At 44.8% G+C, this 27,529-nt stretch overlaps 1 protein-coding gene across 7 annotated transcripts in view; it reads right to left on the bottom strand.

Annotated features, from left to right (window-relative positions):
- The window catches only part of LOC129715368 (zinc finger CW-type PWWP domain protein 1-like), a 117,394-nt gene that overhangs the window by 50,147 nt on the left and 39,718 nt on the right, over positions 1-27,529 (bottom strand). For 4 of the 7 annotated variants that reach the window (XM_055665244.1, XM_055665242.1, XM_055665246.1 and 1 more), the window contains 5 exons: positions 22,672-23,012; positions 19,079-19,157; positions 13,936-13,996; positions 12,958-13,091; positions 9,423-9,536 (listed from right to left, as the gene is read on the bottom strand). In XM_055665244.1, coding sequence (XP_055521219.1) covers positions 9,423-9,536; positions 12,958-13,091; positions 13,936-13,996; positions 19,079-19,157; positions 22,672-23,012 — 729 coding nt within the window. Of the gene's footprint in view, positions 1-1,947; positions 3,828-9,422; positions 9,537-12,957; positions 13,092-13,935; positions 13,997-19,078; positions 19,158-22,671; positions 23,013-27,529 lie in introns of those variants that run through there. The other 3 variants (XM_055665243.1, XM_055665248.1, XM_055665247.1) reach the window with 3 other exon arrangements.

Genomic DNA, 27,529 nt, shown 5'->3' with positions numbered 1-27,529 from the left:
ATGTTGGGGAAGTCCAGAACAAGGGGCCACACACACAGTTTAAGGATAAGGAGGAAATCTTTTAGGACCGAGATGAAAAAAACATTTTTCACACATTCTCTGCCACAGAAGGTGGTTGAGGCCACAGTTCATTGGCTATATTTAAGAGGGAGTTAGATGTGGCTAAAGGGATCAAGGGGTATGGAGAGAAGGCAGGGATGGGATACTGAGTTGGATGATCAGCCATGATCATATTGAATGGCGGTGCAGGCTCGAAGGGCCGAATGGCCTCTACTCCTGCACCTATTGTCTATCTTTCTATCATAGGTGATATCAAGAGGGACTTAGATGTGGCCCTTGTGGCTAAAGGGATCAGGAGATATGGAGAGAAGGCAGGTACAGGATACTGAGTTGGATGATCAGCCATGATCATATTGAATGGCGGTGCAGGCTCGGAGGGCCGAATGGCCTCTACTCCTGCACCTATTTTCTATGTTTCTATCCCCTACTGAGTGTTTCTTCTCCTTCACTAAATAGCTCCTTTGTAAACCACAGATTTACACAGTGCCCTATTGTGTCTATGCATTAACTGCTACATTAGTTCAAGAAGGAACTGCTGATGCTGGTTAAATCGGTGGACAAAAAATGCTGGAGTAATGTCATAGAAACATAGAAATTAGGAGTAGAGGCCATTCGGCCCTTCGAGCCTGCACCGCCATTCAATATGATCATGGCTGATCATCCAACTCAGTATCCCGTACCCGCCTTCTCTCCATACCCTCTGATCCTCTTGGCCACAAGGGACACATCTAACTCCCTCTTAAATATAGCCAATGAACTGGCCTCAACTACCCTCTGTGGCAGAGAGTTCCAGAGATTCACCACTCTCTGTGTGAAAAAAGTTCTTCTCATCTCGGTTGTAAAGGATTTCCCCCTTATCCTTAAGCTGTGACCCCTTGTCCTGGACTTCCCCAACATCGGGAACAATCTTCCTGCATCTAGCCTGTCCAACCCCTTAAGAGTTTTGTAAGTTTCTATAAGATCCCCTCTCAAACTCCTAAATTCTAGAGAGTATAAACCAAGTCTATCCAGTCTTTCTTCATAAGACAGTCCTGACATCCCAGGAATCAGTCTGGTGAACCTTCTCTGCACTCCCTCTATGGCAATAATGTCCTTCCTCAGATTTGGAGACCAAAACTGCACGCAATACTCCAGGTGGGGTCTCACCAAGACCCTGTACAACTGCAGTAGAACCTCCCTGCTCCTATACTCAAATCCTCTTGCTATGAAAGCCAACTGTCCCACTTTCACAACCTAATTCACGACCTTTTTTACTCGTGGACATTTTTCATCTTGTTGAAAAAACGCCCCGACCTACTTGATGCCACGAGTACCTACGACGAGCATCGCGACCTACCTACGACCATGCTGCAAGTATAAGGGCAAACTCGGCAGAGGCCGTGAATTAGGTCATGAAAGTGGGACGGGCCCTTAACTCAGACGAGACCCGAAACATCGCCAATCCCTTCTCTCCATAGATGCTACCTCACCAGCTGAGTTACTACTACTTTAGTTTAGAGATACAGCATGGAAACATACAAAACATAGACATAGAAATTAGGTGCAGGAGTAGGCCATTCGGCCCTTCGAGCCTGCACCGCCATTCAATATGATCATGGCTGATCATCCAACTCAGTATCCCGTACCTGCCTTCTCTCCATACCCCCTGATCCCCTTAGCCACAAGGGCCACATCTAACTCCCTCTTAAATATAGCCAATGAACTGGCCTCAACTACCCTCTGTGGCAGAGAGTTCGAGAGATTCACCACTCTCTGTGTGAAAAAAGTTCTTCTCATCTCGGTTTTAAAGGATTTCCCCCTTATCCTTAAGCTGTGACCCCTTGTCCTGGACAACAGGCCCTTTGGCTCACCGAATCATCACAACCAGCGACCCCCCGCACACGAACGCCATTCTACACACGCTCGGGACAATTTTACATTTATACCAAGCCAATTAACCTACAAACCTGTCAGTCTTTGTGGAGTGCGGGAGGCTGGAGATCTCGGAGGAAACCCATGTAGGTCACAGCGAGAACGTACAAACTCCGCACAGGCTTGCACCCGTAGTCAGGATCAAACCCGGGTCGCTGGCTCTGCAGCTGTGCCACCGTGCTGCCCGCTTGCTGTGTTTATGTGAAGGCTCATTGCGGTCCCAAGAATGCAAGACATTACGCCAGGCACTTGCTTATATCGGCACTTGGGATTTCCTACTGGAAATAACCGCTCTGTTCCGCTGTTCACCGAGGACGCGTACGTATGCATTGTATGTGGATGGTGTGAGAAGAAAAATAACACAAAACTAATGGATTGCATAGGGGGGGCTATTTATTGTCTCACATGTGGAAACACAGAACTGGTATTTATTTGCTCTTCATTTTTACACCCCATTTACTCTCTACACACCCTTATTCTCTCTATGCCCCCCCTCCCCCCCCCCCAACGTTCTCCCTGCACCAAGCTCCATACATCTATCAACAGTCCAGGCTTATCTTGCGGCTTTTTCTAAGGAATGGGTCCCCCAGAATTGTACGTGCAACATGGGCGATTCACCCTCTTGTTTATTATCTCTATAACGCAGGCACAGTTCAGACAGTAAAACTACTCATTTCAAGTCACGCTGCCCTCTCTGTGGGATAATGCCCAAGAGCGTTATACTTGTGGTTTCCTTTTGAGCACTTTGCACGTTTACAGTTCCCTCACCCCGCCACCCGTCCCCCATTTAAAAAAAAAAAGGAAATTGAAGTGGCTTCTAATAGGAAAGAGAATCTCAACAGCTTCAAACAGAAGTGAACAAACTTTGTCCTGAGATATTTCATTCCGTGAACTAACAAACAGTTTGGAGATCTCAACAAAGGCATCCTTGCACCTTCTCCGCTTTCAACACACAACAAAACACCAACACCATAGGGCAAACACGGCCAAACTCCCTCACCAAATAAAATACCTTTCCCTTCCCCGAATGATACAAGTATCAACAAAAACAACTGCTAAAATAACTGGTTATCATACAGATTTCTTCGCCTGAGCAACAATTTGAACATTCAAGACAAGCAGTCAAGGAACGGTCCACTCTCAAACACCCATTCTAACTACTTTCGATTGTTTCTCTTCGCTCTTTGTCACCATAGGCGGACGTCGCTTCCTAAGGGCTGCGGTCAGAGAGGGAGGGCTGGGCTCCATGCTGTCCGCGACTTGTTCTGTGGTGGGGTGGGCCGGAGCCGTCTCGGAAGGGTCCTCAACCTCCTCGCCAGTGGTTTGACAGGCGACTGAAATCTGCGGCGAGGCACTGGGCTCCAGCGCGGTGTTAATATTACGCAGCAGCTCGACCAAGATGGACATTTGGTTGGACATTCTGACCAGCCTCTTAGCTAGTTTGCGGGAAAAGCTACTGATCCCTTCTCCTAAGGTTTCCTGCAGCTGCATCAAATCCCTGTGCAGGATGTGAAAACCTTCCTGCTGTAGCTCCAAGAATTTGGCAGCAAGATCATCCCCAACATCTCCCTCTAGCTGATGGCAACCAAACACAGAATTTCTATACTGGCCGACCTCCCTAGTGCCTCTTGAAAGACTCTTGGAAGCATTTTGTGCCGGACTATCCTGGGCACTCTCCTCCTCCTCCTTTGGTAGATATTCTCCCATGGCCACTGGCATGGCCCATGGATCGGAGTTGCCAGCTGGCATATCATGGCTATTATCCCCACCACGAGTAGGCTCCATGGACCCGCTCCCTCTGGAGGTGTCTGACCGGGATGTGACGACGAAGGAGGGGCTGGGCCGGTTGCTGAACTCTGAGGATGAGAACCATGGAGATATTTCAATATCAAGTATGAATCTTTCACCCCCTTGCCCTACACATTTAACTAATCACCTTCATGACTCTGAAATGAGAATGAAAGGAAGAGGGCAGGGCACTTAATCTCCTCAACTAGATTTGATGTCAATAGACAATAGGTGCAGGAGTAGGCCATTCAGCCCTTCGAGCCAGCACCGCTGTGATCATGGCTGATAATCCACAATCAGTACCCCGTTCCTGCCTTCTCCCCATAACCCTTGACTCCGCTATCTTTAAGAGCCTTATCTAGCTCTCTCTTGAAAGTATCCGGAGAATTGGCCACCACTGCCTATCATAGAAATTAGGTGCAGGAATAGGCCATTCGGCCCTTCGAGCCTGCACCGCCATTCAAATATGATCATGGCTGATCATCAACTCAGTATCCCGTACCTGCCTTCTCTCCATACCCTCTGATCCCCTTGGCCACAAGGGCCACATCTAACTCCCTCTTAAATATAGCCAATGAACTGTGGCCTCAACTACCCTCTGCGGCAGAGAGTTCCAGAGATTCACCACTCTCAGTGTGAAAAAAGTTCTCCTCATCTCGGTTTTAAAGGATTTCCCCCTTATCCTTAAGCTGTGACCCCTTGTCCTGGACTTCCCCAACATCGGGAACAATCTTCCTGCATTTAGCCTGTCCAACCCCTTAAGAATTTTGTAAGTTTCTATAAGATCCCCTCTCAATCTCCTAAATTCTAGATAGATCACAGATAGATAGGGTGGTCAAGAAACTTGACTCCGCTATCTTTAAGAGCTCTATCAAACCGTTCACTCGGAAATATTTAATTGAAAGATTCTCGTATTTTCATTAAATTATCTTTATTATGGAGAAGGGACCAAGAAGGGTGTCACCCACCCGTTCCTTCTCTCCAGAGATGCTGCCGGTCCCGCTGATTGCCTACCTTCAGTGTAAAGCAGCATCTGCAGTTCCTTCCTACACAAATGATCTTGCACAGTTTGTTGTGCTCTTCCCACTTACCCTTTCAAACCAAACCCTCCTTGTTAGTTTCCCTGCAATGAAGTGAATAATTCCTCCCCTTTTACCACAAATACGCTGCTCATGAGCCGACCCTTTGTGCAAAGAAAGTATCTTTCCTGTTCCTAACTTTCAACTCTGTGCACTGGTATGTGAATCCTTTGCCATTGAGAATAGTTTACCTTGCTCGACTTTGTTTAAGGGCCTGTCCCACTGCGGAGACCTAATTGGCGAGTTTGGAAGAGTTTGCCCTCGACTCATACTCGTAGCATGGTTGACACGAGGTCCTAGGAGGTCTGTGTAACTCTCCTTCATGCTCGAGGGTGGTCTCCGCGTACTCGAGGCCTCAGCTAGGTTGCGGCGTATTTTTCAACATGCTGAAAAATGCCCGCGAGTAAAAAAAGGTCGCCGTGGAAAAAAAAATCGACATTTTTTTACTCGTAGGTTTAGTCAAAGTAAGTCGTAGTAGTCGGCATGTTAGTCGTAGGTAGTCGAAGGTAGACGTCGTAGATAGCCTTCAACATGGTCTCCAAATCTGAGAAAGGACATTATTGCCAAAGAGGGAGTGCAGAGAAGGTTCACCAGACTGATTCCTGGGATGTCAGGACTGTCTTATGAAGAAAGACTGGATAGACTCGGCTTGTACTCGCTAGAATTTAGGAGATTGAGAGGGGATCTTATAGAAACTTACAAAATTCTTAAGGGGTTGGACAGGCTAGATGCAGGAAGATTGCTCCCGATGTTAGGGAAGTCCAGGACAAGGGGTCACAGCTTAAGGATAAGGGGGAAATCCTTTAAAACCGAGATGAGAAGAACTTTTTTCACACAGAGAGTGGTGAATCTCTGGAACTCTCTGCCACAGAGGGTAGTTGAGGCCACAGTTCATTGGCTATATTTAAGAGGGAGTTAGATGTGGCCCTTGTGGCTAAGGCGATCAGGGGGTATGGAGAGAAGGCAGGTACGGGATACTGAGTTGGATGATCAGCCATGATCATATTGAATGGCGGTGCAGGCTCGAAGGGCCGAATGGCCTACTCCTGCACCTAATTTCTATGTTTCTATGTTTCTAACATAGTCGATGGGAGGTCGATGGAGATCGAAAGAGGTCGTCTTCCCTCTCCACTATTCGGAGTCCAATTTTCCCGAAGCTAGTCTTCAACATAGTTGAAGGAGGTCGAAGGAGGTCTTCTACATAGTCGAAGGAGGTCTTCAACATGACACTTTTTCAAACTCTCCTGAACTCTTCTAAGCTCGCCAATTAGGTCGCCGCAGTGGGACAGGCTCTCAACATCACCTTTCACCCTACAGGGCAAGCATGACTATGTCAGCCCTTCCCTTAAATGAGAATCAAGAACATTTTACCTGTCCTGAACTGGGAGTAATGTGTGTTTGTCCCGCATCCGGAGAAATGTTTAGACTAACAAAATATGCAGGGAATAATATCAATAAACACTGTGTAGAAAGTATCTGCAGATGCTGGCAAATACCAAAGATAGAAACAAAGTGCTGGAGTAACTCAGCGGGTCCGGCAGTATCTATGGAGATAAAGGATGGGTGACGTTTCGGATCAGAACCCTTCATTAGACTGAAAGTTTAGGCAAGTAAAGGCCTTATAAATAATCACTGCTTCTGATCGACTATAAAAGTACGTGTCCCCATGTTGTGACATCTTTATCGCATTCGAAGTACAAAAGAAAAAATCTGGCATCCCTGCGGTTCCTTTTACTTTCTCATGCGATGCCAAAAAGTTCAGACAATGAAACACCTCTTCAATTATATAACATAAGAAACCGCCTAATACACACACCTCCAGATTCAGGGACAGTTTCTTCCCAGCTGTTACCAGGCATCTGAATCCTCTTACCACCAACTAGAGAGCGGTCCTGACCTACTATCTACCTCACTAGAGTCCCTCGGACTATCTTTAATCGGACTTTCTCTTGCACTAATCAGTATTCCCTTTATCATGTATCTGTACACTGTGGACGGCTCGATTGTATACTATACATTGTATACTATAGTCTTGTATACTATACATTGTATAATGTATACAAAAGTGCTGGAGAAACTCAGCGGGTGCAGCAGCATCTATGGAGCGAAGGAAATAGGCAACGTTTCGGGCCGAAACCCTTGTATAATGTATAGTCTTTCCGCTGACCGCAACAAAAGCTTTTCACTGTAGCTCAGTACATGCGAAAATAAACTAAAAACATTAAGTACGTCAGCACAGATATTTTAGAATAAGGTCATAAGTGATAGGAGCAGAATTAGGCCATTCTGCCCATTTAAGTCTACTCCGCCATTCAATCACGGCTGATCTATCTCTCCCTCCTAACCCCATTCTCCTGTCTTCTCCCCATAACCCCTGACACCCGTGCTATCTATCTCTGCCTTAAAAATATCCACTGACTTGTGGCCTCCACAGCCGTCTGTGGCAAAGAATTCCACTAGTGCCATGCAGAATTGGAATAATCGGCTGTTCCACAATTTCAGCTTTAAACTACGCACAACACTGGATACCAGGTCAATAAGCTGAAAGGACCTGGTTAGTTTGTGGAAAGGAAGCAAGTAGCTGGTTGTACGTAAGTAAAAAACAAGAAGGAAATGGACAATCAGCCCCTTGCCGTTGCTCAGCCATTCAATACATAGAAACATAGAAAATAGGTGCAGGAATAGGCCATTCGGCCCTTCGAGCCACCACCGCCATTCATTGTGATCAAGGCTGATCATCCCCAATCAATAACCCGTGCCTGCCTTCTCCCCATAACCCTTGATTCCACTAACCCCTAGAGCTCTATCTAACTCTCTTAAATCCATCCAGTGATTTGGCCTCCACTGCCCTCTGTGGCAGGGAATTCCACAACTTCACAACTCTCAGGGTGAAAAGTTTTTTTCTCACCTCAGTCTTAAATGGCCTCCCCTTTATTCTAAGACTGTGGATACGATTATGTTTGAGACTCCATTTTAACACCACATCGCCACCATGTCTGCTCCCCACGTGCCTTAATAATCCAATTCTCCAACATGCACGTATACACACACACCTTCCACGTTCCCTTGTGTCATCGCTTTCCTGAAGCTTACAGGCTCACATCCTGAAGAAGGATGTAACAGACAAGGACAGAACGGATCCCGTATTGGTGACCAATGATGTTCAGTATTTCAGTCCACACAACAATCGGGTCGCTGCCAATTCTTTATGTCCTTGAGTCAAAAATCCCATTGAATTGCCGTTTCTGATCAATATCTACTACCCTGCTGAACATTTTTATATTTGGTGAGATAGAAATGGATTCAGCAAACTATATAAAATTCCCATACTTAAGCAATGTGTTGAAACCCACACCGAAGTTAGACACAAAATGCTGGAGTAGCTCAGCGAGCCAGGCAGCATCTCTGGAGAGAAGGAACGGGTGATGTTTCGGGGCGAGACCCTTCTTCAGACTCTCTCATCAGAGAGCTTCTTCAAAGTCGCCATACCTTGAGGAGATTTCGTAGTGAAGCAGCCAAAATGTGTAGGAAGGATCTGCAGATGTTGGTTTAAGCCGAAGATAGACACAAAATGCCGGAGAACCTCAGCAGGACAGGCAGCGTCTCAGGAGAGAAGAATGGGTGGCGTTTCGGGTCAAGACCCTTCTTGAGACATGTCATCTGTGGCTACTTACGTGTGTCGGAGATGTCGGACCTGGCACTAATGGAATTATAAGTATTGAGGAAATCTGAAACTCATTCTCCCTCACACAGCTGGCTCAGTCGATTAAAAATTTGAGGGCTGCGATTGAAGGGGTTTTTGTTTTTCAGTAAGGGTTGGAATCAAGTCGGGAAAGTATCAAGAGGGGTGGCTCAGCGTCAGAGCTGCTGCCTCACGGTGCCAGAGACCAGGCGCTGTCTGTACGGAGTTTGCATGTTCTCCCTGTGACTGCGTGGAATTTCTCCGGGCGCTCCGGTTTCCTCTCACACTGCAAAGACGTGCAGGTTTGTAGGTTAATTGGCTTTTGGTAACATTTTGGTAAATCGTTCCTAATGGTAGGATAGTGTTAGCGTACGGCAGTGTTCCTGTGTTAGCGTACGGCAGTGTTTCTTAACCTGGGGATCGTTTGGGACTTTACCGGGGGACATGAAGGAGGTCATAAGTAATTAATTCATTTGTTGAGCCCATTTTAGAAACCTAATAACAAAGATACATACCACATACAGTATTTTGTTCGCGTATGCGCGTACGTATGCCAAAAAGGTTAAGAGCCATTGGCATACAGTGGACGCGGTGGGCCGTAGCGTCTGTTTCCGCGCTGTATCTCAAAAGTCTAAAGAAGGGTACCTGCCATGATTTCAATGACTGGCACGAGAGGTTGAATGGTCTACTCTGCGCTAGAAGCTTGCGAAAGAAAATTGTTTACACTTGTAAACCGTATTTAACTAAAGAAATAGAATACTATTTGACTAACCACATGCACGCAGCCAAATCCGACCCTGTTCTCACCAAACATATGCACAGTGCTGCACACATACTAGCATTCAAGAATGCCAAAAGTCCACAATATTTATACTGCTTAAGTGGAAAAATACCAGACTCACCTATTGCGGTTTCCTCATCGTCGTCAATAAATCGGGTGTAGTCGGGAACAATTTTCTTTGGCTGGCCTTTTCGTTTATGCTTTCTTCTCTCCTTGTTCACTTCACTTGCCTCATCTAAAAGCAAAAGAGTTATCAAACAAAAGTTACTGAGCGGAACTCCCCGAGCCCAAATATCACGGCGGAATAACTCTCCTCCCTTGTAAGCTTTGGATTAAGTGGAAAGAAATGTGTACAACCCGATGTTGGGGAAGTCCAGGACAAGGGGTATTAAGGATAAGCGGGTGGTGAATCTCTGGAACTCTCTGCCACAGAGGGTAGTTGAACAGTTCATTGGCTATATTTAAGTAAGTGGCCCTTGTGGCTTAGGGATCAGGGGGTATGGAGAGAAGGCAACGGGATGTGTAACAATCAATTGTAGCGGAAGAAGGGTGGCTACTCCTGACCCGAAAAGAAGAGTCTCGACCCGAAACGTCACCTATCCATGTACTCCAGAGATTCCGACTGACCCACTGAGTTACTCCCACTCTGCGTTTTCTTTGCAATAATGTTTGATTTTAAGATGAATATGTTTGTTTCCATTTTCCTGTATGTTGCATGCTTCGTGAGGTGCATCGCTATTCCAAATAACTGATCTTCTACGAAACACTCACATCCTTCAGGGAAAAAAAAAACTTGCCACCATGGCTGGTCTGAAGAAGGGTCTCGACCAGAAACGTCACCTATCCATAGAAGTCTCCAGTGAAGCTGCCTGACCTGCTGAGTTACTCCAGCGTTTTGCGTCCTTTTGTGCATTAACCAGCATCTTCAGTTCATTGTTCCTACCCTTGGCTTGCTGGGCTTAGGCGAGTCCAGCTGGCTCTCACATGGGTGACTGTAAATAGCCCTTCCAAAGGGGCCTAGTAGCTATCTGGAGTTAGACACTCAGCAGAACAGCAGCATCCCTGGATTGAAGGAATGGATGACGTTTCGAGTCGAGGCCCTTCTGTGTCTGAGGAAGGGTCTCGATCCGAAATGTCATCCATTCCTTCTATCCAGAGATGCTGCCTGTTGCTTTGAGTTACTCCATAATTTTCGGTGTAAACCAGCATCTACAGTTTCTTCCAACATCCACCTGGAGTGGGTAGCAGCTTCAACCACCCCGGGCCGCGGTGTTTGAGCCGCGGGACTGTTCTTAACATCGCCCGGGGGGGGGGGTATCGCCCCAGCGCAGAGGGAGAAGAGGAGGGAAGAGACTGCGACCTAAGACTTTTGCCTCCATCACAGTGAGGAGATGCTGGGTGGACTCACTGTGGTGGATGTTAATATGTGTTTAATGTTGTTTGGCCTATTGTACCCTCTATGTATGAGAGTTGCAAGAGATTCACCACTAAGTCTGAATGACAAAAAAGTTCTTCTATCTCGGTATCTATCTATCTATTTCTATCTTATCTATCTATCTATCTGTGATCCCTATCTATCTATCTATCCCCTATCTATCTATCTATCTATCTGCTATCTATCCTGTCTATCTATCTATCTATTTTGTATCTCTATAAGATCTATCTATCATCTATCTATCTTCTTACATTGGTAGAAACATAGAAATTAGGTGCAGGAGTAGACCCTTCAGCCCTGCACCTGCCATTCCATATGATCATGGCTGATCATCCAACTCAGTATCCCGTACCTGCCTTCTCTCCATACCCCCTGATCCCCTTAGCCACAAGGGCCACATCTAACTCCCTCTTAAATATAGCCAATGAACTGGCCTCAACTACCCTCTGTGGCAGAGGGTTCCAGAGATTCACCACTATCTGTGTGAAAAAAGTTCTCCTCATCTCAGTTTTAAAGGATTGCCCCCTTATCCTTAAGCTGTGACCCCTTGTCCTGGACTTCCCCAACATCGGGAACAATCTTCCTGAGCCCCAGAAAGCCCAATGGACAGCAGGCTAGCAGACAACTGGGATTGCCAGGCATCGGCTCTAACAATGTGTAAGTTTAATAGGATTTTTCCAAATTAAAAAAAAATCCTAACATAGATCTGATTATAATGGAGTGAGCATCGTACCAGGACCACTCTTCCTCCGGCCAACCATTTCAAGGTGATTGACCACTGATGTATTTTAAAACAGGAATAAAAAGATGTTACCTTCTCAAATGGAAACTAGGAATGGGCAATAAATGCCAGCTTTCCCAATCAGGACAACATATTTTTATTCCTGCTTTCAAATACTTCAGTGGTCAATTCTCTGGCACAGAAGGCAGTGGAGGCCAATTCACTGGATATATTCAAGAGAGATAAAGCTCTTAGGGCTGATGGATTCAAGGGATATGGGGAGAAAGCAGGAACGGGTACTGATTTTGGATGATCAGCCGTGATCATATTGAATGGCGATACTGGCTTGAAGGGCCGAACGGCCTATTTGTTTATGTTTATGTAACATGGACCTAGATTTATTGGATTAATCTGCTAAACTCTCATTGTTCAAGGTTATCCAATCGCACCCAAATGGGCATTGTTGAATGACCTCAAGCAAAACATCGTAATTTTCAAACTGAATAACATGGGGCGGCACAGTGGTAGAGTTGCTACCATTATGCCCGTCCCACTTAGGAAACCTGAACGGAAACCTCTGGGGACTTTGCGCCCCACCCAAGCTTTCCGTGCGGTTCACGGAGGTTTTTGTCAGTCTCCCTACCTGCTTCCACTACCTGCAACCTCCGGGAACCGCACGGAAACCTTGGGTGGGGCGCAAAGTCTCCAGAGGTTTCCGTTCAGGTTTCCGAAGCGGGACAGGGGCATAAAAGCGCCGGAGGCCCGTGATCGATATTTTCTACAGGTGCTGTACGTACGGAGTTTGTACGCTTTCACCTAGATCTGCGTGGGTTTTCCCCGGGTGCTCCGGTTTCCTCCCACACTCCAAAGATGTGCAGGTTTATAGGTTCATTTGTCTTCGATAAAAATTGTAAATTGTCCCTAGTGTGTAGGATAGTGGATCGCTGGTCGGCATGGACTCGGTGGGCCGAGGGGCCTGTTTCCGCGCTGTATCTCTGAACTCATCTAAACATATATTTATAGGCAATCACATTTTTTTTTTAAGGCAGGTGTATTCCCCCACAGGTTTTAAGCAAAACCAGAACATATTTTAATGGAGGAGTTGATAAATATCTGAAGATGATCTGAGAAACTGCTGACTTTCTTTCATTTCTTTAACTAAAATGCAAGCACAATGATCTTTCATGATACAAATGTTCAAGAAAGAACTGCAGATGCTGGAAAAATCAAAGGTAGACAAAAATGCTGGCGAAACTCAATGGGTGAGGCAGCACCTGATATTCTCTCGAGTTTCTCCAGCATTTTTGTCTACTTTCATGACACAAATGTTTACAGTTCTCATGGCTTGAAGAAGTCTGCTCGAAACACATAGCAAACCAAATGTAACAAACCATTTGTCTGGTTATTAATTAAATAATCCAGTGTATCTGGTGTAAAATGACATCTCTATACTGTGCATTGCTTGGTTAATCTGTGCAAACTTTGCTCCTCATTGCTTACGTATGTTGGTGGCACTTTTACTTTTCCGAGACAATCTATTCACTTTCTTGTCCTTTGCTTTGGTCTTTATCTTCCGAACTCCCTGCATGTCTAAATCCTCACTACCGTTGTTTATGGCGGGTTCAGTGTTCTCACTAAGTGGAAAATAAATATTTCATGAGCGCGCGGGTGAAAACAGGTCGTTAACAGCTTTCAATTAAGGTTATATAATCTGCATAATTCCTTGAAGAATGGAACCAAATTTCAGAAGATTTGACGCACATGTATTTGACGGCAATGCGTTGAATGTGCAGCCTTCTGACCCCAAATTGTACAGGGCCCTAGTGAGACCACACCTGGAGTATTGTATGCTGTTTTGGTCCCCTAATTTGAGGAAGGACATTCTTGCTATTGAGGGAGTGCAGCGTTGGTTCACCAGGTTAATTCCCGGGATGGCGGGACTGTCATATGCTGAGAGAATGGAGCGGCTGGGCTTGTACACTCTGGAGTTTAGAAGGATGAGAGGGGATCTTATTGAAACATATAAGATTATTAAGGGTTTGGACACACTAAGAGGCAGAAAACATGGTCCCGATGTTGGCGGAGTCCAGAACCAGGGGCAACACAGTTTAAGAATAAGGGGTAAGTCATTTAGAACAGAGACGAGGAAACACTTTTTCTCACAGAGAGTTGTGAGTCTGTGGAATTCTTTGCCTCAGAGGGCGGTGGAGGCCGGTTCTCTGGATACTTTCAGGAGAGAGCTGGATAGGGTTCTTAAAGATAGCGGAGTCAGGGGATATGGGGAGAAGGCAGGAACGGGGTACTGAATGGGAATGATCAGCCATGATCACATTGAATAGCGGTGCTGGCTCGAAGGGCCGAATGGCCTACTCTTGCACCTATTGTCTATTGTCAAATCTTTTGGGGAACCTCTTATTTGGAACGGTATTGCATTTCTAATCGATCATTCCTTACACGGGTGTGTATTTGGACACTAACCTGGCAAGCAGCAATTCACTGTCCTCCAGAAAGCTTTCTACTTCATGCTTCTTACGACTAGCTGATATAAAGTTAAATAAATAAAGGTCAGTTTCATTATACTCAAAACAAGAACAAACAAGTTAAATTAAATGAATGGTAACAATTATAAATAAGCTCACTCAATTCTTTAAGTCAGAGTGCACGTCAGGCAGTATCTTTGGATGCTTGCCTATTTCCTTCCTAAATGCTGCCTGACCCATTGAGTTTTAGTTTAGTTTAGAGATACAGCGCGGAAACAGGCCCTTCGGCCCACAGTCTGCGCCGACCACAGATCCCCCACCTTTTTTGGAGTGTGGGAGGAAATTGAAGATCTCGGAGAAACCCCACGCAGGTCATGGGGAGAACACACAAACTCGGTACAGACAAGCACCCGTAGTCAGGATCAAACCTGGGTCTCTGGCGCTGTAAGGCAGTAGCTCTACACTACGCCAGTGTGCTGCCCCAGTTCCTCCAGCACTTTGTGTTTTTGCTCAAGACTCTTAACACCTGCAGTTCTTTGTGTCTCCATTAGTTTAAGCTTGTTTATTTTGAGTATAAGAGCATCCTCTAGTGGTCTACTCCTTTAATGCATACAATTAAACGCTGAGTCTTCTAAGCAAAATTTTACCCCAGGTAGTCTTTTCGACCAACTGCAGGACCTGAAGTTTGTTAAACCGCATCTGCTGTGCATCTGCCCACTCACCCAACCTGGCCAAGTCACCCTGTATCCTCCTCACAGTTCACACTGCCACCCAGCTTTGTGTCATCTGCAAATTTGCTAACGTTACTTTTGCTAATGTTTCTCTGGGGGGTCCGATTTCCTCCCACACGCCAAAGACGTACAGGTTTGTAGGTTAATTGGCTTTGGTAGAATTGTAAGATTGTCCCTAGTGTGTGTAGGATAGTGTTAGTGCACGGGGATCGCTGGCCAGCATGGACTCGGTGGGCCAAATGGCCTGTTTCCGCGTTGTATCCTTAAACTAAACTTTGTGTTCTTTTAGTCACATGGTCACTGTTGCAATCTGACTAAATGACCTGAAGCTGAGCCAGGCCTTTTACAATAATGTAATGTGACACAAAGCTGAGTGTTTTTAAGCACACATTCATTCACTTGCAGTGAATCTGCATTATAACATAATGTCTGATGACCTGACGTCCACGGCCAACACCACAGCTCTGGTCAAGAGAGCCCAGCAGCGACTACACCCTCTCCGAAGACTACGTAAAGCAGGCCTCCCCACTGCACACCTACGGACTTTTTATAGGGGGACTGTCGAGAGCACATTGACCTACGGCATCACTTCCTGGTTCGGGAGCTGCAAGGCGTACGAACGGCACCAACTAGACAGGATAGTGAAGACCGCCAGCAGGATTATTGGGGCTCCACTCCCCTTCCTGCTGGACATATACAGGAAGAGATGTATCAGCAGAGCCATCTCCATCATCAAAGACCCTTACCACCCATCGCATGACATTTTCTCCATCCTGCTATCTGGGAAGAGGTACAGGAGCATTAGCTGCAAAACCAGCAGGATGCTCCTCAGCTTCTTCCCACAGGCTATAAGACTGATAAATGGACTTTGCCCCCTGCCAAGTATCGCGCACAAACCCCCAACCTGGACACACTGCAGCAGAGCCACTGTTGTGCCGCTGCCGGTCGGAACGCCTGTTGAATGTTTAGTAGAGTGTTAAATTTGTTCATGATACATGTATTTTTTATTTCTATTTATTTTTCATGCACACTGAATGGACACTGGTTGAGAAACGTTTTTTTGTTTCCTCTGGGTATGCGAATACTCAGGAAATGACAATAAAGATATACAATACAATACAATACAATAACATAACTTCCTTTGATTTGGTGAACAATATTACAGATGGGCTTGACCAAAGCCCTGTACCAATTCCAGGCTTTTCCAGGCTGCATAGAAGATTTCTGAGGATGTTGCCAGGTCTCAAGGGCCTGAGCTATAGGGGGTGCAGTTGAACAGGCTGGGACTCTATTCCTTGGAGCACAGGAGGATGGGGGATGATCTGATAGAGGTGTACAAAATAGAGAGAAGAAATGATTGGGTAAAAACACAGAAGGGCCTGTCCCAAACCGATTTTTTCGGCGACTGCCGGCATCATTGACTGACGTGTCAGATCATCGAAAAATTCACGCCGTGATGACGTATGACGCGTGGTATTTTTTCAAGTGTCGCAACATTTTTTTTGTCACCTCTGGATTTTGAAATGTTCAAAATCTTTTGGCAACACTGATATGACGCCTGCAGTCGCGGAAAAAAAAAAATCGGTAAGTGGGACAGGCCCTGGAGTCTCTTGCCCAGAGATGGGGAACCGAGAACCAGGGGGACATAGATTTAAGGTAAGAGGGGAAAGATTTAATAGGAATCTGCGGGGTAACTTTGTTAACACAAAGGGTGGGGGGTTTCTGAAACGAGCTGCCTGAGGAGGTAGTTGAGGCAGGTGTTTCAGCAACATTTTGACAGGTACATGGATAGGATAGGGTTAGAGGGATAGGGGCCAAATGGCGGCAGGTGGGACGAGTATAGATGGTTCATGTTGGTCGGTGTGGGTAAGTTGGGCCGATGGGACTGTTTCCACTATGACTCTAAATGAAGCATAATTTCTTTACTTTAGAATTCATAAACTTCTAAAGATAAAAATATTGGCTGAAATAATTCCTTTTAGTAACTGTTCACTAGCTTTGCTGAATTATCCATATTCTCTCAGACTTGAAGGAAATATTACAATTTGTTTTTCATAGATCTAAATTATATGACATCAGTGTCTCCGACAGCCAAATCCTTTCTGTCATTCTTTTGGCCTATTACTCAGGAGAACAAAGAAGGGACGAGAATGAACTTTTTTCCGCCTTCCAGCACAGTGAGGAATGCGGAGGAGTCACTGTGGTGGATGTTTATGTTAAAATGTGTTTTGTGTGTTTTATCAGTGTGACTGTACGGCAAATCAAATTCCTCGTATGTTGCAAAACATACTTGGCTAATAAAGTAAGTAAGAGTATGAGTGTAAAACAAACCTCTGTCGTAACATTCTGTGCCACTCGACATCATTTCCTGTCCTTAACAGTGCCATCTGCAGACCAGAATATATAAATATCTTCCCACTCATCCAAGTTAGTAATATAGTGGAAGTGGTGGAGGCAGGTTCATTGGTATCATTTAAAAATCAATTGGATAGGCATATGGATGAGAAGGGAATGGAGGGTTATGGTATGAGTGCAGGCAGGTGGGACTAAGGGGAAAAAAAATTTGTTCGGCACGGACTTGTAGGGCCGAGATGGCCTGTTTCCGTGCTGTAATTGTTATATGGTTATATGGTTATACATTATGGAAAACTGAAGCACCAGAATAAATCCCTAGGGCACATCCCATCGTATCCTACCCTGCGCAGATATCAGTTCACCACAGGAGACTGAAGATTTAAATGGGGTGGAAGATTGCAACCTTCACGTGGTCCGCCCTGTTTCGACTAATGCAATCGACTCGACGTGCACAAACGGAAGCTCAAATAAGAACAAGTTGTCCTACAACTTTAGGCTGTGCACGCCGCACAAAAGAAGAAGGTTTAAATCCTCCACAGCCACTAATTTAGCACATACACCAAAATTAATTGCTTAAAGAGGCTAGTCAGCCCCTCCAGTCTATGCCAGTTGATTCTTGCACGTAAAAAATCCTATATTTACCCACCCCGTTCCACAATCCATGAGCCCTTTTCCGACACCCTTCTGCAATTATCATTAACCCTGGAAATGTTTTCACAACCTCATCATAACTCATTGTGTAAACTTCTTTTTTTTTTTAAAAAGGAAAATCGAAGGTAGACAAAAATGCTGGAGAAACTCAGCAGGTGAGGCATCTATGGAGCGAAGGAAAATGGGCAACGTTTCGGGTCGAGAACCTTCTTCAGACCCGAGTCTGAAGAAGGGTCTCGACGTGTAAATTCTCGTGTTAATTCTCTGAAGCACATCACCTATCACATCCAAACATTCTTCGAGAATTGGCAGCTAGTAAGCTTTCATTTACCCTGGTTTTACACATTGCCATCATATTGTTTCCTTGTTTCCTTAAACAAAAAAAAGACCAGCTATTCTGAAATGTACATTTCTATCTGTTATTAAATGGATTGCAACCTGATACAGGTTAGTGTGACATGTTGCATTTTGCAATGCAGAGAGTGTTGTAGATCTAATCATGTGTTTACACGATCATTATCACCAATGTTCGATTTGTTCATACGAGTATTTTCAACATATCTGAGGAAAGACATTCTTGCCATACAGAGAAGGTTCACCAGACTGATTCCTGGGATGTCAGGACTTTCATATGAAGAAAGACTGGCTGGACTTGGCTTGTACTCACTAGAATATTGAGGGGGGATCTTATAGAAACGTACAAAATTCTTAAGGGGTTGGACAGGCTAGATGCAGGAAGATTGTTCCCGATGTTGGGGAAGTCCAGAACAAGGGGCCACGCAGTTTAAGGATAAGGGGGTAAATCTTTTAGGACCGAGATGAGAAAAACATTTTTCACACAGAGAGTGGTGAATCTGTGGTGTTCTCTGCCACAGAAGGTAGTTGAGGCCAGTTCATTGGCTATATTTAAGAGGGAGTTGGATCTGGCCCTTGTGAAAAAGAGTTTCAGCCTGAAACGTTGCCTATTTCCTTCGCTCCATAGATGCTGCTGCACCTGCTGAGTTTCTCCAGCTTTTTTGTGTACCTTGGATGTGGCCTTTGTGGCTAAAGGTATCAGGGGGTATGGAGAGAAGGCAGGGATGGGATACTGAGTTGGATGATCAGCCATGATCATATTGAATGGCGGTGCAGGCTCGAAGGGCCGAATGGCCTCTACACCTGCACCTATTTTCCTATGTTTCTAATATTCTTGGAGCAAAATGAATCTAAATTCTTCATGGTTGATATTTATTGTAGGGAAATAACTGGATTTTTAAGAAAGCGTTGTGCATTCATTTATAACTACCATATAATTATTTGTATTTTAATTTCCCAGTTGCCGAGGAGGGATTCAAACTCAAGTCTCCATTCAATGAATGATCAATCAGGGCTACTACTTAACTACTATTTCTTTTGGTACAATACCTATGCATTCCTCCAGAGACTTGTCTATGACAGACTGGAAGATCATTTCATACTGACTGTCACTGAGTGTTGGGATCTCCTAAAAAGACAAAGGAATGCAACACTTTAGAAAATAATCCAACAACATATTCTGCAGGTTCACACTTAATTATTTTATTACAGCGTTCATGGAGTATATCATACGGCGACAAAAAACATCTTTGTGGCGGAGGAGGAGCATCTGGGGAAAGTCCACGGTCGGAAGGGTTCACCTGTTCCTTATCTCCAGGAATGCTGCCTAACCCGCTGAGTTGTTCCACCACTTTGTGTCCAACTTCAGTATCAACCAGCATCTGTAGATCCTTCCTACTCGAGAACAATCTAACTGGATCTCAGACATCAAAGTGAAAATGTTTTTGCAAGAAAACTGAAACAAAAGCAGATACTGGACATACCCAACAGGCCAGGCCATATCTCTGTAAACAGAGAGTCAATATTTCAGGTCAAAGACCCTTCGTTAGAACAGTCTCTAAAGCTGAAACGTTAATTTCCATTTCTCTGCCCATGGACATGACCTGACCGGCTGAGTATTTCCAGCATTTTCTGTTTTTATTTTGGATATCAAACATTCTGTTTGCTTTCCAATGGGCTTAGGGGGGGGGCCTGAAAAGAAATAGGTGGAACAGGAGAATGGGGCAGTTGATTTAAGTAATGAAACTTCCAGAAATAGAAAAGGAGCTGACATCTTTAGAAAGAAAATCTTTGTTACATCTTTAGATCTTTACAGCTTTAGAAAGGAGATGAGAAGGAATTTCTTTAGTCAGAGGCTGGTGAATCTGGAATTCATTGCCACAGAAGGCTGTGGAGGCCGAGTCAATTGATATTTTTAAAGTGGAGATTGACAGATTCTTGGTTAAGAAGGAACTGCAGATGCTGGAAAATCAAAGGGAGACAAAAATGCTGGAGACACTCCGAGGGTGAGGCAGCATCTATGGAGCGAAGGAAATAGGCGACGTTTCGGGTTGAGACCCTTCTTCAGACTGGTTCTTGATTCGAGACAGATTATTAGTACGGGTGTCATAGAAACATAGAAAATAGGTGCAGGAGTAGGCCATTCAGCCCTTCGAGTCTGCACCGCCATTCAATATGATCATGGCTGATCATCCAAATCTTGTCAGGGGTCATGGGGAGAAGGCAGGAGGATGGGGTTGAGAAGGAAAGATAGATCAGCTATGATTGAATAGCGGAGTAGACTTGATGTCTCGAAAGGCCTAATTCTATTTAACACAAATTTATGAAATATGCCCAGCACGATTAGCTACCTTTACAATGTTCTTTTTTCAGGATATGTTATTACCCACTCCCCAAATGCCTTTAAGAAGTTGACGATGAGCATTCTTTTTGAATTACTTCAATCTTTCTTTCTGGTGGAGTTACTATTGGGGAGGGAGTTTCACAACGTAGACAATGGTGGTGAAAGAGCAGCTCTGGTCAGGAGCCAACATTTTGTGCGACTTGAAAGGGAACCTGTAGATGGCGGTGGTGAGGTGGGCATAATCTGTGATCATCTATTTTCATGTCCTGGACACTAAACATACGTTATGAATTATTTCATGAAAAAACAGCAAACTCACAAATGTTGGGGTAACTCAGCAGGTCAGGCAGCAGCTCTAGAAGACATAGATAGGTGGTGTTTCGTGTCCGGAAAGGTCTCCAGGGATGTTGGCTAATTCCCGGGGGGGAATCCAGAACCAGGGGCCACACACAGTTTACGAATAAGGAGTAAGCCATTTAGAACGGAGACGAGGAAACACTTTTGCTCACAGAGAGTGGCGAGTGTGGAATTCTCTGCCTCAGAGGGCGGTGGAAGCAGGTTCTCTGGATGCTTTCAAGAGAGAGCTAGATAGGGCTCTTAAAATAGCAGAGTCAGGGGATATGGGGAGAAGGCAGGTATTGTATTGTATTGTATTGTATCTTTATTGTCATTCCCTGAGTATTCACATACCCAGAGGAAACAAAAAAACGTTGCTCAACCAGTGTCCATTCAGGGGATTAAAAATAAATAGATCAGCCATGATCACATTGAATGGCGGTGCTGGCTCAAAGGGCCAAATGCCCTACTCCTGCACCTATTGTCTATTGTCTGACCTGCTGAGTTAATCCAGCACTTTGTGTTTTTTTTTTGTAAACCAGCATCTGCAGTTTCTGGTTTCTATATGAAATTCCTGTTTAGTTCAACATGCTCCAATGTCCCTCAAAGAAGTAAGTACAAGAAACAAGGAGGCAGAAGAGTGTTTTCACTCAGAGAGTGGTGGGTGTCTGGAACAAGTTGCCAGAGGAGGCTGTGAGGCCTGTCCCACATGGTGATTTTTTCGGTGACTGCTGGCACCATTGACTGACATATCAGGCCACTGAAACATTTGCGGCATGATGACGTATTGACGTGCGGTCTTTTTTTCAAGTGTCGCAACATTTTTTTTGTCGCCGCTGGATTTTTGAAATGTTCAAAATCTTTCGGCGACGCTGATACGACGCTGGCAGTCGCCGAAAAAAACCGGCAAGTGCGACAGGTCCTTAACAGTATCGGAAAGACACTTGGGCAGGTGCATGGATAGGAAAGGTTCAACGGGATATGGGCCAAACAAGGACTAGCTTAGATGGAGCAATTTGGCTAGCCTGGACGAGTCGGACCGAAGGGCCTCTTTCCATGCTGTCGATCTCGACTCTAAACCAAAAGGAACTTCTTTAAATGTTGCAATATTGCAATGTCATGCCATGGTTTACTCACTTTCCCTTATTTACAACCCCTGTCTTAGTCGGCTTGATGCCTCGTATTATTTTTGACCGTTGAAGGTTTCAATATTTCCTTTAACTAACCATTCTATAAATGACGGTGGCACAGTGGTAGAGTTGCTGCTTTACAGCACCGGAGACCTGGTTTCGATCCTGACTACGGGTGTTTGTACCTCCTCCCCGTGACCTGCGTGGGTTTACTCCAGAATCTCCGGTTTCCTCCCACCCTCCAAAGTCGTACAGGTTTGTAGGTTAATTGGCTTGGTAATATTGTAAATTGTCTCTAGGACGAACAGACTAAAAAACAGTTTTTACCCCACTGCTATAAAAGCACTAAATGTAGCCGCCAAGGAACGCAGGGGCGAGATATACTAAGGGACTGTGGTACACTGTGAAATCGACAGAAGGATGGAGGGTTGGGTGTTTATGCGTGCTATTTTCGTGATATTTATTTAGTTGTTTATCTTTTAATATTTTACCTTGTATGTATCGTTAGCTTGTAGAAATGTTTGAATGGTGCACTGACTGGCTGACATTTTTAAATTTTGTTGTACATGGTTCATGTTACAATGACAATAAAGAAACTATTCTATTCTAGTGTGTGTAGGTTAGTGTTAATGTGCGGGGATTGCTGGTCGGTGCGAACTCGGTGGGCCGAAGGGCCTGTTTTGTGCTGTATCTCCATACAAAAAAAAGTGATACGCAATTGTTAAAATTTGAACCCTGATTCACATAATCCAGGGAGTGTAAAAGAATAATCAGTACTCATTATATTGTTATTAATCAATCCAGATATGGGATGGCATATTTCAGAACTGCACCTTATTTGGTTTAGCTGTACGGCCAACACACTTGGTCTTGTGTTTAACCTTTTCTTCAGGGTTCTTATTGTTGATTTTTCCCGGTTTGTTGACACAGCCTTCATCGAGACATGTCTTGGCCTGTTTCTGTTCTAGCACGGATTTCTTTTGTTTCAGTGCAAAGTTCTTCTGGCCTTTCCTTTCCATATCTAGACACACGTCCTCTGTGCTTTCTCCATTCTGGCCCTTAATCTCAGTGGAAGAATTCTCACACAGCACCTCTTTCTTCTTCTTCAGTTTTAGGATGTCCTTCACAGTGGGAGCCACAAAGTTTCCGCTCTTCTTTATGTCCTTCTCTATACCTGGATATTAAAAATAATTTTATGATTTAGAGTCATAAAGAGACATACAGCCATGCAAATGGCCTTAAAAACTCTGTACAGACAAACACCCACAATCAGGATGGAACCCACGTCTCTGGTCTAATTTTGTGGATTGTTTTTTCACCGTCCAATTTTCGAAGCTGACATGCTAAGAGTTTTGTTCAAGAAGGAACTGCAGATGCTGGAAGATCGAAGGTACACTAATACGCTAATTGCTGGAGAAACTCAGCGGGTGCAGCAGCATCTTTGGAGCGAAGAAAATAGGCGACGTTTCGGGCCAAAACCCTTCTTCAGAAGAAGAAGGGTTTCGGCCCGAAACGTCGCCTATTTTCTTCGCTCCATAGATGCTGCTGCACGTGCTAAGAGTTTTTGTGGTTTGTCCCCAAATTCGACGTAATTGTTTAGTATGCTGGTAAAGTTTTATTACTTGATCTGAGTATATTTTATTTAATTTATATTTCAATACAGCAATTTTATTGTGTTTTATCATAGATGGTGCAGCCTAATTTTATGATTTAGAGTCATAAAGAGACATACGGCCATGCAACTGGCCTTAAAAACTCCATACAGACAAACACCCACAATCAGGATAGAACCCGCGTCTCTGGCGCTGTGAGGCAGCAACTCTACCGTTGCGCCACCGTGCCGCCCTTATTGCATAGGATACGTACGATACAATTCGTATCTCCCTGTTTTTAAGTATTCAAAAATCTCCAAACGCTAGCAATCTGAAATATTAAACTGAAATTGCTGGCAACAATCAGCAGGTCGAGAAGTATCTGAAGGCAGAAAAACAGTTTGTTTAAGAAGGAACTGCAGATGCTGGAAAATCGAAGGTACACTAAAATGCTGGAGAAACTCAGCGGGTGCAGCAGCATCTATGGAGCGAAGGAAATAGGCAACGTTTCGGGCCGAAACCCTTCTTCAGACTGGTGGGGGGTGGCGGGGAGAAGGAGGGAAAAAGGAGGGGGAGGAGCTGAGGGCTGAGATGGGAGGAGACAGCAAGGGCTAACAAAATTGGGAGAATTCAATGTTCATGCCCGCAGGATGCAGACTCCCCAAGCGGAATATGGGGTGCTGTTCCCCCAATTTCCGGTGTTACTCACTCTGGCCATGGAGGAGACCCAGGACAGAGAGGTCGGATGGGGAATGGGAGGGGGAGTTGAAGTGCTGAGCAATCAGGAGGTCAGTTAATGTTGCAGGTCCAGGGCCTTTTTTTTTAGTAAAGCACAATTTTTCCTACCGCATTAGGTTCAAAAAAGTTTGGATGTTGGGATAATTGTCAGGATATTACACCATCTGGGTAACAATGCCACAGGACCACAGGACTACTCCGGCAGTTTGTGTCTATTTTTGTTAACCAAAAACAGAAAATGATGTAGAACCATCAGCAGGTCAGGCTATCAAGGGTACCTGAACTTGAATAATGTTTCTCCTTTCTCAGACGCTACCTGACCCATCAAGTGTTTCTGGTTTTTTTAAATAACAGTTGTTCATTTTAATTATTATTTCTTCTATAATTTTAATAGATCTTTATTGTGAGGGTTCTGCCCATTCTGCATCACAACCCATAATGAACACAAAATAGACCGCAGATGCTAAATAATAAAAAACAAACATTTAACAAACGCAGCACAGTAGGCACTATCTATGGAGGCCGAAGGTGCACGTCCACACCTCTGGGCAGAACGTTGCATCAGATTCTGAGTCCCAACCTGAAATGTCAATATACACAAAGATAGATCATTTCGCTGAACACATACGCTCAGTCCAACTAGGCCTACGGGATCTCCCGGTTGCCAACCATTTCAGCTTCCCTTCATCTGTGGAGTTTAGGGAACCATCATCACCCTAGGACCCTAAGTGGGGGGCTACCATCGACTCTACAGTCAAAAAGGCACAACAGAGGATGTATTCCTGCGGCAGATGAGGAAGCACAATCTGCCACAATCGGGCAATGATTGTCCAATTCTATACAGCCATCGTAGAGTCTGTCCTCACCTTCTCCATCATGGTCTGGTTTGGCTCAGCCACCAAGCACGACACCCGGAGGCTGCAGCGAATCGTCCGATCAGCAGAGAAGGTTATTGGCTGCAACCTTCCCTCCATTGATGAACTGTACACTGCAAGGGCCAGGAAGCGAGCGGGCAAGATCATCTCTAACCCCTCTCACCCTGGCCACAAACTCTTTGAATCACTTCCCTCTGGAAGGCGACTCCGGACTATCAAAGCTGCCACAGCCAGACATAAAAACAGTTTTTATTCACGAGTCGTTGCTCTACTCAATAACCAAAAAATCTGTAGCCTTCTTTTGCTCTGGTATTTAATTTAATTCACATGTTTAATCAATAATGTTTTATTATTAATGTTTAATGTTTTATGTATCATTGTTAAATGTCACTGAATGTCATGTTGTCATTTGCGGGCGGAGCACCAAGGCAAATTCCTTGTATGTGAATACTTGGCCAATAAACGTATTCATTCATTCATTCCCATACTGACCATTCTGTCCTGGGGGGTCTTCCATTGCCAGAGTAGGGCCACACGCAAACTGGAGGAACAGCACCTCACATTTTGTGATGGAAAGAACTGCTGATGCTGGTGTAAATCGAAGATAGACACAAAATGCTGGAGTAACTCAGCTGGACCGGCAGCTTCTCTGAAGAGAAGGAATGGATGACGTTTCAGGTCCTTTTTTTAAAAGGAAGGCTCTTGACCCGAAACGTCACCCATTCCTTCTCTCCAGAGAGGCTGCCCGCTAAGTTACTCCAGCATTTTGTGTATTGCACCTCACATTTTGCTTGGGTAACCATATATAACCATATAACAATTACAGCACGGAATCAGGCCATCTCGGCCCTACAAGTCCGTGCCAAACACTTATTTTCCCCTAGTCCCATCTACCTGCACTCAGACCATAACCCTCCATTCCTTTCCCATCCATATACCTATCCAATTTATTTTTAAATGATAAAATCGAACCTGCCACCACCACTTCATTCCACACCGCTACCACTCTCCGAGTAAAGAAGTTTCCCCTCATGTTACCCCTAAACTTCTGTCCCTTAATTCTGAAGTCATGTCCTCTTGTTTGAATCTTCCCTACTCTCAATGGGAAAAGCTTATCCACGTCAACTCTGTCTATCCCTCTCATCATTTTAAAGACCTCTATCAAGTCCCCCCCTTAATCTTCTGCGCTCCAAAGAATAAAGACCTAACTTATTCAACCTTTCTCTGTAACTTAGTTGTTGAAACCCAGGCAACATTCTAGTAAATCCCCCCTGTACTCTCTCTATTTTGTTGACATCCTTCCTATAATTGGGCGACCAAAATTGTATGCCATACTCCAGAATTGGTCTTACCAATGCCTTGTACAATTTTAACATTACATCCCAACTTCTATACTCAATGCTCTATAAAGGCTAGCACACCAAAAGCTTTCTTTACCACCCTATCTACATGAGATTCCACCTTCAGGGTAGCTTGCAACCGATGGTATGAACATTCCAATCCCCATCCCTCCTTGCCCCCTGCCTCTATCCATGTCATGTTACCAGTTCCACAGCTCTCAACATTGTTCTCTTGATATCACACCTTCCACAGCCAACAATGGACTAATCAGGCACTGCCTGAGGTCATTTGGAAATTCCTTAGTCCATTAGTAGCAGTATAATGTGGATAAATGTGAGGTTATCCATTTTGGTGGCAAAAACGGGAAAGCAGACTATTATCTAAATGGTGGCCGATTGGGAAAGGGGGAGATGCAGCGAGACCTGGGTGTCATGGTACACCAGTCATTGAAGGTAGGCATGCAGGTGCAGCAGGCAGTAAAGAAAGCGAATGGTATGTTAGCTTTCATTGCAAAAGGATTTGAGTATAGGAGCAGGGAGGTTCTACTGCAGTTGTACAAGGTCTTGGTGAGACCACACCTGGAGTATTGCGTACAGTTTTGGTCTCCAAATCTGAGGAAGGACATTATTGCCATAGAGGGAGTGCAGAGACGGTTCACCAGACTGATTCCTGGGATGTCAGGACTGTCTTATGAGGAAAGACTGGATAGACTTGGTTTATACTCTCTAGAATTTAGAAGATTGAGAGGGGATCTTATAGAAACTTACAAAATTCTTAAGGGGTTGGACAGGCTAGATGCAGGAAGATTGTTCCCGATGTTAGGGAAGTCCAGGACAAGGGGTCACAGCTTAAGGATAAGGGGGAAATCTTTTAAAACCGAGATGAGAAGAACTTTTTTCACGCAGAGAGTGGTGAATCTCTGGAACTCTCTGCCACAGAGGGTAGTGAGGCCAGTTCATTGGCTATATTTAAGAGGGAGTTAGATGTGGCCCTTGTGGCTAAGGGGATCAGGGGGTATGGAGAGAAGGCAGGTACGGGATACTGAGTTGGATGATCAGCCATGATCATATTGAATGGCGGTGCAGGCTCGAAGGGCCGAATGGCCTACTCCTGCACCTAATTTCTATGTTTCTATGTTTCTATTA

The sequence above is a fragment of the Leucoraja erinacea genome, unplaced genomic scaffold (genome assembly GCF_028641065.1).
Source record: "Leucoraja erinacea ecotype New England unplaced genomic scaffold, Leri_hhj_1 Leri_113S, whole genome shotgun sequence".
Classification (NCBI taxonomy): Eukaryota; Metazoa; Chordata; class Chondrichthyes; order Rajiformes; family Rajidae; genus Leucoraja; species Leucoraja erinaceus.
The sequence above is the reverse complement of the archived record's forward strand: the minus strand, read 5'-3'. Positions and strand labels throughout refer to the sequence as shown.